Consider the following 16,189-nt stretch of genomic DNA (forward strand, 5'->3'; position numbering starts at 1 on the left):
GATTTCAGTGCTGTATCGATGTGAAAACAACATTTTCTTGTGGTAGTTGCTTGAGGTGAAGATTATTTAAACTACTTGTCTGCAGTTTAGTCCAGTGGTTTCCAACTAGAAGGACAGGAGGTCTTGTGACCCTCCAATGGGTCACAAGATCAACTTGAGGGGTGAAGATATAGTAAATTGGAATGAAGAAAAAAACTTATGCTACATACATTTATATGTTTTTCGACTTGACATTAGGTGAATGTTTAACAAGACAATTTAAAAGCTTATTAAATGTTGTTTTTATGTCAAAATTTGATCTGTAGAGTACCTGCAAGCTGTCAGAAAAATGTGGTGCTGTAAAAATAAAATATTTCCATCTGAAATGTGGTGGAGTAGACATTTAAATTGGCATCAAATTGAAACAATCAATAAAGTACACATACTTAAAAATGTCACTTAAAGTACTTTAGTAAATTTACTAAGTTGCTTTAATAATGATAAGATTGTACACACTATTTGCCTTTTACGTACAGATATGACCAAGGATGAAAAAAAAAACATAATTGCACCCATATTTGTAAAACACACATAGTTTTTGGTACTGAACTTTAGGTTATAAAAAAATAAATAGAAATTGCCTGATTGCACAGGATTCAAGAATGAATTGCACAAGGATGTTAAAATATGAATATATAGGATTCACGGTATATATTAGATTAATAGTGAAAAGTCTTTTATACCACCTGACAGAAATGCAGGGGAGATGTGTCAGACTATGACCTGTCGTTCTGCTAAAACGTTGTTAACGTTTCATTCAGCCCTCGAGCAATTTCATAACATTCAAGCAATGTGAGCTCTGAGTTGGAAGTTAGCGGTACTGTCCCTTTAAGAAGAGTCTGCACGTCGCCGGTGTCTGATATTGTCATGGCTCAATCCTCCTTTAACCCTAAACGTAAGCATTATAATTTGTAAAGTTTCACAACTACACAAAGCTATTATTTTAATCTCTATAAGCAATATGTTCTCAATCCGTCGTAAAGTTTCTCACCTCATGAATTAAGTCCGTGCATAAACGGAATGGTATACTTTCTGAGACTGCGTGGGGGATATAGGAAGAAACCTGGCAACACGAGTTGTCATTTTCCGGCGCGGGAAAATCATAAACAACACAAACGCACGGCGGAAGAAAGCCCTTTAAAACAGTCTTCTTTTCACTTTTCGGCTGCTTGAGTTGATATGCTTTACTAGAGCTGAAGAGACAAGAAAAAGGGGACTCACGGTGACTTTGAATCATACAGATTGTGATAAAATGCCAGCAGTAACGATGTGTTTACAACGTTAGCTAGCTAGCTGTCATGTTGCTGTTATGTTAGCTAGCTGTCTCCTGTCAGACGTGATGCTCTAGCTACAATATGAATGCTGTAAAGTTGAATTAAAGTTAACTGACGGTGAGATAAGGAGTGTCGACCCTGTAGTGAACATTACAATGGATCGCTACAACGAGGTAAAACTGCTGCTGAAAACCTGGGAGCAGGGTTTTGTCAAAGAGCACCAGAGGAAACCAAACAAGGTAATTTGAAGGCTAACCGAGAGTTAACCAACAGCAACAGAGCAGCTCACTGCTTTGATTTACAATTACAAGACATGTTGTTTGCATGTTGCGTGGGTTTTTGTTGTTGTGGTTCTGTCTCCCTTCATATTAGTTGATTAGTACGATGCTCCTTAATTCCTAGGAGGACATTGATGAAGCTCCAGAAGACACCAGGAGTGAGTACAGTACTTAACTAGCAAACGAGATAAGTGGAAATAAGTTTGGTGACTTAAACATATTGCATTGTATGTCTTAATTCCAGAGCTGTATAAAGAATACCGAGGTTTGAAACAGGCCAAAGAGAATAGCAGCAGTGATGCAGCCAGCGGACATGCTGAGAAGTCCAGATCTACAGCTGAGGTCAACACTGCCCAGAAGTTACTCAAAATAATTGTGTTTATGACTGTGGGTGTGTCCGTGCTTATGTTATTGTGCGTTAATATAACTGTTTCTGAGCAAAACGTTATACTCCCGCATATCTGAACGATAATCGAGTTGCTTGTTTCTCCTAATAACACCCTAATTTGAATCTCTTCCCTAACACTATCAGTCTATCTTTTACCCATCCATCCTTTAACCCATTGTTCCTTACTGTATGTATTTCTCTGCCTTTTCCTGATCTACTCAGGAGACAGACTGTTGGGGTTCCCATCTGAACCGCGGTGCACTGCCTGCATCCTCTCCCAAATTGACACCTCAGGACAGAGAGAGTTTAAAGGCGTCTGCTCAGTACTATGGCCTGAAGCTGAAAAACAACCTGGCTACACTGAGTAAGGTGAGGCACACCGCATTACACTAAGAGAGAAAAACTTTGGCTTCCCCGTTGAGAACGGATAAAGTGACTGACTGCTCAGACTAAAGATGATTTGTTTAGTGTTGGTTCTGTTGCTGTGATTTCCTTTTGTCATTCCAGGAGAGACCCGTCTCACTGAAGAAATCGGTCCTTCCTGGTCGGGTGCCTCTGAACTCGCTGAAAGGTGCACAAACTGGACAGATTAACAGCCCCTTTGCTGCTGCTGCCAAAATCACCTCTGCTGACCCTGAATCCAGCCCCTTTTTACCAAAGTAAGTAGATAAAAATAGTTATTTTTGGATCAGCTGCATAATTACTTTAGTACATTATTCACTGATGAATATATACAGGTTATTTTGCTAAATGCTGCATATTTTCTTTACATTTTTACGGTCTAACCGAGTGGGCAGCTATATGCAGTTATGATATTCTGAGCAACCTCTACTGTGATAAAACAAACTAGTAAACAAAGAAGCTGATATAAATATTGCATTGTCTTTGCCCAAGAAGCCATTTAAACACACAATGTTCAGTAATGGCGTTTTTTAAAATGTTTTCTGTGTTCGTGTTCACAGAAGAGTAAAGACTTGCCTGGGGTCCCTGGCTTCACCCACTGTCAATCCACTGGAGCCTGAAGATCAGTTTGAACCATTTGAACCTGTCAAAGAGTCTCATGAAGAACTGGCAAATGCTGACAGTAATAGTAGTCTTCACCTTAGTAGTAAGAATAGTAAAGTTATTAGTTCACAAAATCCAAATTCCTCTTGTCTAGCTCCCTCTCCAGCCAGATCTTCTGTCCTGTTGTCATCATTTTCTTCTCCACATAGAGTAGGAACTCCAAGGGGACATATGGGAGCCACAAAAAAAATAAATGAAAGTGTAGGAGCTTCAGGAGACAAAATAGAAACTATTGAAAATTTAGGAACTCCACATAAGGGTTTTGGTTCCAAAGATCTTGGAACTTCAATTGGCCTTAAAGGAAGCCCACGTGTTTCTGGAGGTTTCAGAGGCGGTATAGGAAGTAGCATCGGAGGAAGGCCCTCTCTTGGCGGCAGACTGAGTTCTATTGACAGGAAGTGGCTCGAGAGGTGTCAGGTCTTTGGAGAGATGGAGGCTGAGGTGGTTCCTGGAGCAGGCAACCAGGAGATAGATCTGAAGAAAAGTGGAGAGAGAGAGAGTGAAAGAGAAACAGAAGGAAAAATACAGGGAGATGAAAAAGTAGGGAAAAAAGGAATGGATGCAGAAGCAGAAAGAAATAATCCGCTGGGCTTGGGAAGTGATGAAGGCTTTAAGAGCATTTCTACTGACAAAATCATCAGCAATAGTGCACCAAAACCTGCTCTGCAACACACTGGAAAGAGCAGAGGAGGACAAGAAGAAGGGAACAAGAAGGGTGGGGAGGAGATGGAAAGAGGACTGACGCCACCTCCAATGCCAGAAGATGACAACACTGAAACTAGTCACAAATCCAAAGGTACAAAGAAGAGAGCAAGGAAAAGGCAGAGAGAGGGAGAGAACATGGAGGGGGAGACAGTAGAGGAGGGTGGAGCGAAGAAAAGGCGTAGGAACGCCAAAAAGAAAGAGGAGAGCTCGGATGTAAACCCTAGCCAAGCACAAGAAGAAGGGAAGAAAAGGAAAGGCAAGAAAAAGGGAGATGAAGATGGAGAGGCAGGAGAGGATAAAGAAACCAAAGAACCAAAAAAGGTAAGTATATTTCTTTTCATCTCAGCATAGTATGTATTATTTTTGTGCAAATTAGTTGAATACAGTATTTTTCCCATTCAGGTTCCTCAGGAGAACTTGTTTGGAGATTTAGAAGAGGAATTTGCGGCAAGGAGAATGCATTACTCTCAACCTGTCAAACCAAGGTACAGTCAGACCACACAAGTCCCAGGATTGTAAAATAATGTTGAACCATCTCTGTCTGTAGCCTATGTACAAAAAAACCCCCAACTTATTTTATTCATACAGAAGCGTGAAAGGCGCAGAGGGTAACTTTGTGAAGATAAATCTGAAGAAGAAATCTCACGTGAAAGGATATGCACTCAGAGGTGCTGGTCTACGCAAACAGGTGAGTTTTGTGTTTGCATCTGAGCATGCAGAATCACAAGTCTTACACTTCTTTGTTGTGTGAAATATCTCTTAAATCAGCTTTGTTTATTGCTAAATTAAATAAAACCAAACATGAAAAACATGTTGACAACATGCTTGTTTGCTTTTGTCCCGATTTAAAATCTAAACCATGGAGCCGATTTCACGTGACTTTTGGACCATCTTAATACAAAATGTATGTCTGTCTGTCACAAATCTAAGGTGTGTGTGTTTTTATTAGTTGTACATGCAGAAGTTCCAGCTGAAAGGCGAACGTTTTGGTGGAGGTGCTGGATTCTTTGGCCGAGGAAGGAGGGGTGGATTCAGAGGTGGGCTCAGTCGTCAGGGTGACACCTGCTACAAGTGTGGAGGGACTGGACACTGGGCCATGGACTGCAAAGGACCAGGTAATAGACAGTGATGCATATTCAGAAATAAACACCTGTTCAATTTGTCTTCATGAAAAAACTAAAGAGACAGATCCTTTTATAGTGTCATGTGCTAAATTCTTGTGATTGTTTTAAAGCCTCTTTGCCTGAACACATTAGGATCACACTTTATCTTATATTCTGCTCAGGGGAGAGCATTTAAGACATATATACTTAACATAAACTCAGAATTGCTTGTATTGATGAACAACAAATACCTTCCGAACTTTTTTTTTGCAGCCCCTCCTCGTCCTGTTGCCGACGACCCACCTGCTGAAGAGGAGCCGTTTGAACTGCCCACACTGGAGGAGGTTGCCAGGGCAACCGGGACGCTGGGACCGCAGCCGCTGGGTAAACTTTTGAACTTAATGTCTGTTTAGAGGATGACGCTTTCCACCTCAACTAACACGTTTTTTTTGGGAGTGGGCAGTACTGTTAGTGTTTCCTCACGAAGATTTTAGATTTGTCTGCTTGTGTTACAAGATTGAATGGCACTTGACGTCCAGTATGTCGGATTTAGTGTTGTAGATATAAAAGGCTCGTTGTAATGTAACGAGAACACAATGGAGCCCTAGTTTCAGGTGAAAATACACTAATGAACACATCATTATGAATATTATATTATATTTCTGCCAATGGGTCCCCCTAAATCCATGACAATGGACCTGAAAACCAACAAGACAGTATTCACACAAACAATGTTATAGAATTAAATCTATGTTTGTTTGTTTTTTAAGAATGCTTTTGATTGTTTATTGTGTCTTAAAATGGCCAGTTTAAACACAGATACCGACACAATGTATCCGTTCATGTTAGCACTAATAATGACAGTGGAGATTTAGAAACGGAGAAACTAAAAAGAATTAAATACAAAAAGAATAAAATATTAGTTGCAGTATCACGTTTTTGTGTTTGTCGCGTGTAAATCCTGATGTGTGCGTGTTCCAGGGGCGTCTCCCAGTATAGACGAGGAGCAGCCGTGCCAAGAAAAGGGATCGTACATGAACCCTACAGATGAGGTGCTGCTGAATGTGATTCGTCCTGACTATGAACGTCCTGCTGCTCCACCTCCAGTGGAACCACTTTATAAACTCACAGATGATGGGAAAGTCCAGGGTAAACACCTATTGTAGAATTGAATACATTGGCAAAAATAAGGAAGTACCGCGCAGTTGTTCAATCCTTTTTTTTGTGTGTCTGTTTAGAAACACCTGCCGGGGTGCATGCAGCTCTGAAAGACCTCGGCTACCAGTCATTTAGACCAGGACAGGAGGAGGCCATCATGAGGATCCTGTCAGGTATGTACAGGACAGGACAGGACAGTAGAGTACACACACCAAACACACACATCTGTACACCTAAAATCTCAGTCATATTCATGTTTCTCTCTTACTTTTTCTCTAGGTCTCTCTACCCTCGTAGTGTTGTCCACAGGAATGGGTAAATCTTTGTGCTACCAGCTCCCAGCCTACCTGTATGCACAGAGATCAAAATGCATCACTTTGGTCATTTCACCTCTTGTCTCTCTAATGGATGACCAGGTAATCACCTCATTTTAGTATATTCATATGGTGTTAGATTTCATTTATCCCATTCCACTTTTATTTAGTAATCTTTATAAGATGAGAGCTGTTATTGCGACCAGTGCTGAGCTGACCTGATTTTCTCATTCATCACATTTCTCTGTGTTAACCCGCATACGACCAACATTTTGCTTATCATAATCAAAAGTCAAGAGCAAATGAACCCTTTCATTTTGACCAGTGATCCAGTTAACACATTTTGTTGTGAATTCCTCTTGTTTGTGTAGCTGTCTGGCCTGCCAGCCAATCTGAAGGCAGCTTGTATTCACTCCAACATGACGAGGAAACAGAGAGAAGCTGCGATAGAAAAGGTAACGGATGCAATAGGAGTCTTCAGAAAGGCTTCAGGAACCAAACCTTTTGTCATCTCATTCGTTTATAGATTTAATCTAAAAAATAAATCATGCAGTATTCCCTTTTTTCTGTAAACTCTATAGAGGTATTCTGATTGTACTGTAATGCAAGGGAAAAATCTTGAAACTTGACTTGAAGCTACAATATGTTTGACAGTATTTTGAGTACTCTTGGTCTACTGTTTCTCCAGGTGAAATCAGGCGAGGTGTGTGTGTTGCTCCTCTCCCCAGAGGCCCTGGTTGGTGGAGGTGGTTCAGGTACTGGGTGTCTGCCATCTGCTCAGGAGCTCCCTCCTGTGGCCTTTGCCTGTATAGACGAAGCTCACTGTGTCTCAGAGTGGTCACACAACTTTAGACCCTGCTACCTGAGACTCTGTAAGGTGGGTTAAGGACGGTGTGTGTATCGGGGGTTCCTTTACTGTTAGTTGACCTGACTGTTCTCGACTGTGATAAATAATGTGATGTGTTTGTAGGTACTGAGGGAGCGTTTGGGAGTGCAGTGCTTGCTGGGACTCACAGCTACAGCCACACTGTCCACTGCTCTGGACATCGCTCGACATCTGGACATCACTGATCAAGATGGCATCGCGGTCCGATCTGCAGCAGTGCCTCCTAACCTGTATCTGTCTGTGTCCATGGATAGAGAAAAAGATCAGGTGATGTGTCATGAGATGTTAATTCAATTATGCTGAGTCTAAATGTTTCTGATTGCTGGAGAAAAGCTGTATGTTTGTGTCTCTCTTGAAATAATTGAAATTTTCCTACTTTTCTCTTTCTCACCAGGCTTTAGTATCGCTGTTAAAAGGTGACCGTTTCGGTTGTCTTGACTCCGTCATCGTCTACTGCACCAGAAGAGAGGAGACGGTTCGTGTGGCGGCGCTGCTCAGGACCTGCCTACAGGGGGTGCTGGTCAAAGAAAACAAACAAATCAGCAGCAGGACAGAACACAACCCTGTAGGGCAGAAAAAGAAAGACCTGGGTGAGGGCTAAATGATTTATATTTTTGATTGATTAAAAGCTAGTTTGTTTTTCATTCAAGTGAAGAGATAAAACTAAAAAAACAACAACGACAATCTCTCTCTCTCTGACTCAATGTCTCCGTCTGCGGTGTTCATTCTACTGTTTAGCAAGGAAGAAGATCCGTAAACCGCTGAAATGGCAGGCGGAGTCGTACCACGCAGGCTTGTCTGCATCAGAGCGCCGTCGGGTTCAGAACAACTTCATGTGCGGCGAGCTCAGAATCGTGGTGGCCACTGTGGCGTTTGGCATGGGCCTCGATAAATCTGACGTCCGTGGTATCATCCACTACAACATGCCCAAGGTGGGTAATGATGTTGTTTTCAGCTTAAAATGCCACGGATACTTGGTCAGATAGATTGCATTTGATCTAAAAGTCAGATATTAAAACTTAAACCAAAATACTGTGTAGAACCAGGGTCCAAGTCTCTTCTTTGATGTATTCCCTTATTGGTAAATCTTCCAGAGCTTTGAGAGCTACGTTCAGGAGATTGGGAGAGCAGGAAGAGATGGAGATCCTGCACACTGTCACCTCTTTCTGGACCCTGAGGTAACACTTTAACCGTCTGGCTAGACTGAAGCCTAGATTTAGTTATTTTGCAGTTTCAGTGATGGATTGTAGACCAAGCGTTTGTTGTCAGGGCTCCTCGGCTGTGGAATGACCTGCCTGAGGACCATCTTTTAAATCACTTTTAAAGACACTTTTGTATTTGAATTCAAATATTATGTAAGCTGTCTTAGGTTTTTTTAAATTTAAAATGGGTTCATTACAGCATTACATCTTTGTTTTACTTCCTGTGTGGCTCCCTGATTGTCTTTTCTTTGTGCTGTCACCTTCACCACCGTATGATACATTTATAACACATTTGTGTCTGTGTGTAGGGTGGAGACCTCCATGAGCTCCGTCGTCACATCTATGCGGACACAGTTGACTACTACACGGTGAAGAAACTGGTGCAGAAAGTTTTTCCTCCTTGCAAATGTAAACAGATACACCAGAAACAACAGGAACTTGTAAAGGTAACACTACCTGTGTGTTTGTATGTGTCAGCTGGTACTAAAGACACTCAAAAAACTTAAACTTTCCACAAAAATAAAGACTGTCTGTGTGTGAAGGACATTGAAGACTCTGAGCTGCTGGAAATGATGGATATGTGTGATCAGGAGAGCGGCCTGAACCCTCACACTCAGCAGGACACACTGGTGCCATCGACTGTACAGGTAATTAAAAGGGGAAAATAGTCTGATATCTTTTAATCTTTCTGCTTTAGCCTTACAGACCATTCTAATACAGTTAAGACTGAAGGAAGTAAGTTTTTACACTAAGTTTTGGTTCATTTTAGCAAAGATAAATTTTTATGAGGTTATATGTAAACGTAAACAGGGTTTTTGACAGAATTAATACATCGTCTGATATTGTTTTTACGACAAGGAGGCGTCACATCCCGATGCAGCTGAGCTACCGCCCCAAGAACACAGAGATGAAGAAGAAGAAAAAGAGAGGGAGGTGAAAGGCGAGCAGACAATTCAAGACGAGGAAGCTGATGGTTCCAAGAAGCAGGCGGATTGGCTGAGGGACCAGGAAGAGGAGAGTAATTACTGGCCCAGAGAACGAGTGTGTCACACGCACGAGAGAGCGATTCCCATCCAGGAAACTGTGGAGGCTCTGGACATCACAGAGGAAGGTAAGTGGATACGCACATGAGAGCATGTACATGAATAAATCAAATAAAAATAAAAATAGATGTACTGATAGATGATATAAGTGAGAGAACAGAGACATATACCAGGCATGTTTCTCAGTAATTAGGAAAGCATGTTTAGTTTTATTAAAAAACTGCGTCCATATATCATATCATACACATATCCTTCTTTGTTTAGTAACACTTTTCTTCTAAAAACGTGTCTATTTTTGTTGTTTGTTTAAATATTTTAAAGGCTGTCTATTCTTTGCAACCTTTTAAAGATTCAAGAAAAGGAAAGATCTTTTCTTGGCATTCATAGATACAGTTAGACAAGTTAGACAAGTCCTCTGTTGAACCTTACTCTGGAATTTAGCTCATGATCCACACATGAAGGATTTTGCAAATTTAATATAAATAGCTGATAAAATAAACCAAGTGAAAATCTACATTGAATACTGTAGGTTGAAAGCAATTCTGTAAACTTAATTTTTGCAGTGACAGTTATAGAAACAGTTTAGATGTGATGATAAAGACTTTGAAGACCTCGAAAGAGCTCTGAACATTGTTGGTTTAGTTAGCTTGAATGTACTTGTTAGCTCAAGTTGTACGCACCCTGCTTATAGTTCATTCAGAATGACGTGAACTTTGGTGCCCTTGACACTTCAAATGCACTAAATCATGTAAAAAAATACAGTGAGAAACAACAGAAAAAGAAGAACACCTGTTGAAAATCTTCTTTCTTTGCTTTTGTGTGTCTTATTAGGAGTAGAAACGCTGCTCTGCTATCTGGAGCTGCATCCTCAACGCTTTGTTGAGCTTCTCCACCCAACGCTGTCTGTGTGTAAAATCAGCTGCTATGATGGACCAAGACAGCTCCAGAAAATCACCAAAATGTATGAAAAGTCTCTTATTCTTTTAGAATAGATCTCTGTAAATGTGCCAGGCTGCACTATGTGTGCACAAATATGTCTTTGTTTATATAAAGATTTAGAACAACAAGGTTCTTGTTATATATTGGAAATGACAAAGATAAACTGTTAAAATCCTGTCCGATTAATCTTATTTTACCTTCCACAGTTGCCCCCCGGTTGCGGTGGTGTTGGCCAGACGGCGGATGGCAGGCGAGCGAGTGGAGTCATGTGATCAAGTGGAGTTTGATGTTGTTGAGGTTGCGGACACTATGGGATGGCAGCTCCCTCTTGTCAAGAGAGGACTCCGACAGCTGCAGTGGAGCTCTGGTAATATAAGTTTGACGAATACACAGAGCTCGGAGCAGCCCCGACTCTTTAACTGGCATCTCTTGCTAATAAAGGTTTTCGTTTGTCATGGTGTGTAAGTTTCAAAACCCTATAAACAAGAATCCACACGGACACAGAAACAAAAAACACAGAAGGAAAAAGATGTCTCTTCTGCATTGTACTTTCCCCCCTGTCTTCTGTGAATGTTACGATAATAGAAAGTGAAAGAAGTAGAAATTTAAGAATAAAGACAACCATAAATATTTGTGTTTCAGCTGGCGGACGTAGCGGCATCCAGGTTGAATTCTCCTCCATATCCTTTTACTTCCGTTCCTATGGCGACCTCAGCGATGTGGAGATGGACCGAGTGTGTGAGTTCCTTCACAATCGAGTGCAGAACCAAGAGAGAACGCAGCTCTACCAGCTGACTGCCTGCTTTAAGGCCTTCAAAAGGTACACAGATACAGTAAAGCTGAAGTTTTTACCCTCCAGTTAAATGTATCAAAACCCTGGAAATGATTATGTTTCAAATTAAATTGTTCTCCTTTCTTGTATGTATCTTCTTGTGTATGCACGTCTGCATCACTTTGTGTCCTGTGTTGCAGTGTTGCATTTCTCCATGTGTCATCCTGCGTTGATGATTTGGATGAAAGTCGCAGCCTCCACCTAAAAAGCCTTCTTTCTGAGTACTTCGACAAGAGGCGGGACCGAAGCCAAACACTCGCACCATTGGACGTTGAGGAGCTCAACAAATACAACGTAAAACACAGGATTATTACCAGGAGTTTTCAGCTGGATTTGTGTTTGAAACAGACTGAATCCTGTTGTTTACCTGTGTGTTTTTTATCGTTTGTAGTTGTTGGACTGGGAGAATCAGATCAGAGCAGATATCAGGAGTTTTCTCGCCAACCGGAGTGATGAGAAATTCTCTGGAAGAGCTGTTGCTCGGATCCTTCATGGCATAGGTGAGAGCACACACACACACACACACACACACACTGCAGGACATGCAGATTTCAAAATTCAGTGCCTTAGCTTGTTAAACCAGGCTGCAGGTTATCCAGTGAAAACGCCAACAGGACTCTTTAACCTCTAGAGGGTGTTAGAGGATCAATGAATACATTGTGAGCTTGACGGTGTTGATTTTTCCTAAAGCTGGACACAGAGAGTAGAATGTGGAAAAAACTAAACATTTGTATCATCATATTCTCTCAGTTTACACATACAAAACATTTAGTGTTCTCTCCCATATTGACTTTTCAGCTACTCTCCTAAATTGGTTCAAGCTGTATCAACTCTCCTCTTTTCATTTGGTTATGACATTGTTTTCTTGGCAGTAATGTTGTCTTAAGAAGGTGTGGTCACATCTTCACCAGCCCTTGACCCAAAGAGCAGCTGTCCAGTGAAACGATAGCTTACACCAGCTTTGTTGTTATTTCCTAAGTCTTCTGTATTCCTGCTCTTTTTATGTTTCCCCTGTGAGCCCCCGAAGCTCATTTAAAACTAGGAAAACTTCTATGCTGAATTGATAATTGGATATCTAATTAATTCTACCAACTGAAGCCCTAACCACATTTTTGACCAAATCAGGAAGGGAAAATCAGGGCTCATTTCATCATGAGTCTCTGTCTTGATAAAGAATTGACAGTCCAAGCAAGAGGACAACAATGGACAGAAGTCTTGGACAAGTTTCAGTAATCTTAGTCTGGTGTTAAAGTTAAATTATCAGTTGTGGATCAGCATATGTGCTTCATTTCACAACTTCCATCGTCCAAAGTTGAAATCAAATCTCTGTTTCAGGGAGTCCTTGTTATCCGGCTCAAACCTACGGCAGGGACAGACGCTACTGGAGGAAGTACATCCAGTTCGACTTCAACCAGCTTATCAGACTGGCGACACAGGAAATCATTCGCTTCAAATGATTGTCAGAAAGTGCATGCACACACACACTCATACTCCTGTGGAACAGTTTTGATGGATTCTTTTGCACCTCGTGTCATTTTTATTCCATCATGTTTAATTATTTAATCTGTTGTATGTTTTTCCACAATGTAAAAATGTATATGTGTGCTTAGTAAGGCTGTAATTAATAAAATCTATTTTTCTAGCTTGGTCTTCCCAGGACATTTATTTTTTACTGTTTTATTGACAGTATCTTAAGTTTTTAGTTTTGATATCTCTTCTGTCTCAAGTATGTTATCTTGTTCTCAGTGGGTTTTGTTAGATCATGGACTCAAAAGCAAATAAAAGCCTTGACCCAGAAATGAGCTGGTATGAGGAAGTAAATGTAGGAGAGGGGAGGAAGGCAAATATTGACTTGTATTGATGGGAAGATCTTGTGATGGGGAAAATCTGTGTAATGATTAGTCACTGAAGTCACGTGTGGGATTTTCCTCAATTTCTCATCTTTGGTAAGTGTTTACTCAACCTCAGCAGGTTGACGCGTGACCTGTCTGAATTATGAACATTTACAAAACTTTATTTGTATTGCAGTGCTGTAAAAAAGCAAGGGTGGAATAAGTACGCTGATCCTGTCACTACAGTTAATTCAAGATCAGTTCTGAGACTGCACATCTATATCTTACTGTCAATGTGAATGTGGCGTGTAGTTTCACCATGTTTTTCCAGTTTGACATTTTATCAAAGTGAGGGGCACCGGAGCCTGGTACATCCTGGGAAGATCCTCTGTCTGAAACTCTCAGTGGGTTTACATGCACAGCTTAGTCAGATTACAGCCATAGTTCAACTATGCTCCTCAATCAGACAACTGCAATTGTCGGAGTATACATGCCGGTGAGAAAACCAGATTATTGGGCCGGAGCATGTCATACCCCGGTACGCTATGTGGCGCTGTACCCATTTCAACTAGTGGTAACAGGGTTACCTCCGGCTGACCTCATTACGTCACCAGCTGCCTCGGCATTCAAGAAAGATGGCGTACAAAGAGCAAGACGAAGCTACATCTTTGTACATTCCGTATATGGTGTTCATGATAATTACACAAACCAGGGGCACAATGGCGCTCTTTCTTGCAGTGATTTCGGAGGAAAGACGCCGCTGCCGCCATCCGTCTACTTCCGGCTCACGGCCCCGGGGAAAAAATCTTGCGCCTGCGCAGAACGCAAAATCCGATCCGATCCGCTGGAACGTATACATGCTGGAGTAATGCGACTATCAATCGAATAATCTGGGTGCTTTAATTCGACTATGAGAAATCCGATCCGGTCCGATTTTAGTCAGACTAAGGTGTATACATGCATCTTAAAAATCCGTTCATAGTCATACTAACACAGTAATTCGGTTTTCTTGAGTGTCATGTAAACACACTGTCTGTTTTAGCACCTGTCTCTTAAAGACCCCTCCCCCTCCCCCAATCTACTATCTGACTCTGTGACATAATGTGATGTCACAAAGTCACGTAATTAAAAGCGACGAGCCGTTTGTGGAGCAGTGTTTTCTGTGGGGGAGAGGAGCTTCTGTCGGTGCAGATTTGAACCTTTTTAACTTTTACATGCAAAAAAGGACACACTGAAGTAAAAAGGGGAAAAAAACTAGAAAGCATAGCAGGTGCCCTTTAACAGTGGACTCTGGCTTTTACATATCTGCTGTGGCTCTGACAGCATGTCATAAAAAGTTAAGAATGACCAACGCCTAATGAACCTGAGCAGTCTTTGTCTCGCAGTCCTAAAAAACAAACTGTCGTCACCTGTCCATTGTCCATTAACCTCAGTGGATGTGATATTTATACAAGAATGCCCTTGTGAATGTTACAGATGAGTTAACTTCATCAAGATTGAACTTCTCTGGTTGGCTATTAATAGTCTGGTAGAAGCTTGCAGTTGATGATATTCAAGCTGTAACTGCAGGAGAAACCGGGAAAAGAAAAAAACAAGCCTTTGCTGGAAGAGGTTGGGTTAGAGTCAACAGCATTCACTCCTGGTTGGATGTTTTATCTTGAACAAGGTGAAGTGGAGCAGGTCTCTCCTTGAAACTCACCACGAGAGGTCTTTGTCACAGCAGATATTTATTTATGGCTCTGTTCTATTCAGGTGTAACGGTGTGTCAACATGCACGTCATCAAGACCCTGAAACTGAAGCAGCTCAATGGAATACAGCCATTGTCGGTTTTACGATTCACTTACTGGGCTTTTCTGACCGAAACGTCTCTGAGTTCTTCTTTGCAGATTTTTTTTGGAAGAACTGAGAATTTATTTAGAGGTCTCGTATTTTGCGCATTCATGCAATCATTCATTTCTTTTCCCTTGAACGTATTTGCATGCTTTAAAGCAACATTATGTCACTGTTTTACATAGAAATAACAGCTTCTAAATCATGTTGATGGTGCAGTGTCTTGTCCCATAGACTTCAATAACAGCTGTCACCACAGTCCGGCCCCAGAGTGAGATTCAGTGACGTGATGATGACCCTTTTTTTTTTTTTTTTTTTAAAGTTCCTTGACATGAACCACAGCTGAGGATGATGAGGACCTCGGGACCTCAAACTAAAGCTCTGAGCTGCTGGTGGCGTTAGAGGAAAAGTCAGAGGATCATTAATAGGGTTCATCCTGTGTGTACCATGAATCACCTTTTCCAAGAATCAATGAGATATTGCGGGACAGAGGGTGTGGTCTGAAAAAAAAAAGACATGACATGACGCTGTGTTTTGTTGGGACACCCTCTCTCAGTTGCAGACATCTAACCCTCATATTCGACCACTGATACATAACCACAGTCATAACGTGTTGTTCTCCTCCCTACAGTCTGTTACTTCACATCTCCTTGATAACAGGTATTCAGATACACCTTAAATTAGTGGATCCGTCTTTATCTAAGAGCGAGGGCTTCTTCTTTCACTGAACCACATGACTGCCTGATAAAACCTGCTTCATGAAGTTGTAAAGCTGCCCATCCAAGTCTTTCTCCTGTCTATCTTTTCTTCCCTGTCTGTCTGTCAAGTCTGCCGCCCCGCACTGACGCTACCATAAAAGATGTCCAGTATTTTGCTGTAAAAAAGGAGAAGCTTCAAGGTCCAGTTTTAGAGTTAATTATCATGTGTGTTTTATTGAGTTGAATGACTCCGGGGGCTCATAAAAGCTTTTCAGGTTTAATTGCAAAACTTCAGAATTGTGGATTTCTTTGCGTTGGAGAGCTGACTTCAGGGCAATCCACTTTTCCCCAGTCAGCATGTACATGCTGTAATCTTCGCTTTTTTTCTTTTAACAACGTATACTTAAAGGATCAGTTCACAACATAAAAGCTGTCATCAAATGGGTTACTTAGTCTGAGAGAAGGTTAGACGCTGGTCATGCTTGTGGCCACAAAGACAGCATACTGTATACAGTATGTACATGTCATGTCTTCCTCTCAGGGCAATGAGTTGTCAGCGGACTCTGTCCCTGATGAAGACACTTTCACGACCTGTATGATGA

The 16,189-nt window shown here is 41.3% G+C and overlaps 1 protein-coding gene across 2 annotated transcripts; it reads left to right on the forward strand.

The window, feature by feature from the left end:
* The first annotated feature begins 956 nt into the window (after positions 1 to 956).
* recql4 (RecQ helicase-like 4) lies at positions 957 to 12,868 on the forward strand. 2 transcript variants are annotated; one of them, XM_030409618.1, is made up of 28 exons: positions 957 to 1,552; positions 1,716 to 1,749; positions 1,836 to 1,933; positions 2,202 to 2,348; positions 2,487 to 2,638; positions 2,942 to 4,070; positions 4,152 to 4,234; positions 4,338 to 4,437; positions 4,699 to 4,864; positions 5,126 to 5,236; positions 5,834 to 6,001; positions 6,091 to 6,183; positions 6,290 to 6,426; positions 6,696 to 6,779; positions 7,013 to 7,201; positions 7,295 to 7,477; positions 7,605 to 7,800; positions 7,949 to 8,142; positions 8,305 to 8,388; positions 8,721 to 8,858; positions 8,955 to 9,059; positions 9,274 to 9,523; positions 10,287 to 10,416; positions 10,601 to 10,761; positions 11,037 to 11,214; positions 11,367 to 11,520; positions 11,618 to 11,726; positions 12,562 to 12,868. In XM_030409618.1, exons 1-28 carry the CDS (start codon positions 1,469 to 1,471, stop codon positions 12,681 to 12,683), a joined length of 4,779 nt encoding a protein of 1,592 aa, XP_030265478.1. In that variant the 5' UTR covers positions 957 to 1,468; the 3' UTR covers positions 12,684 to 12,868. The 2 variants fall into 2 exon arrangements, with proteins under 2 accessions (XP_030265478.1, XP_030265467.1); XM_030409607.1 differs by having other exon boundaries at positions 959 to 1,552; positions 9,271 to 9,523.
* The last annotated feature ends 3,321 nt before the right edge of the window (positions 12,869 to 16,189 follow it).

This window comes from Sparus aurata, chromosome 3 (genome assembly GCF_900880675.1).
Source record: "Sparus aurata chromosome 3, fSpaAur1.1, whole genome shotgun sequence".
NCBI lineage: Eukaryota > Metazoa > Chordata > Actinopteri > Spariformes > Sparidae > Sparus > Sparus aurata.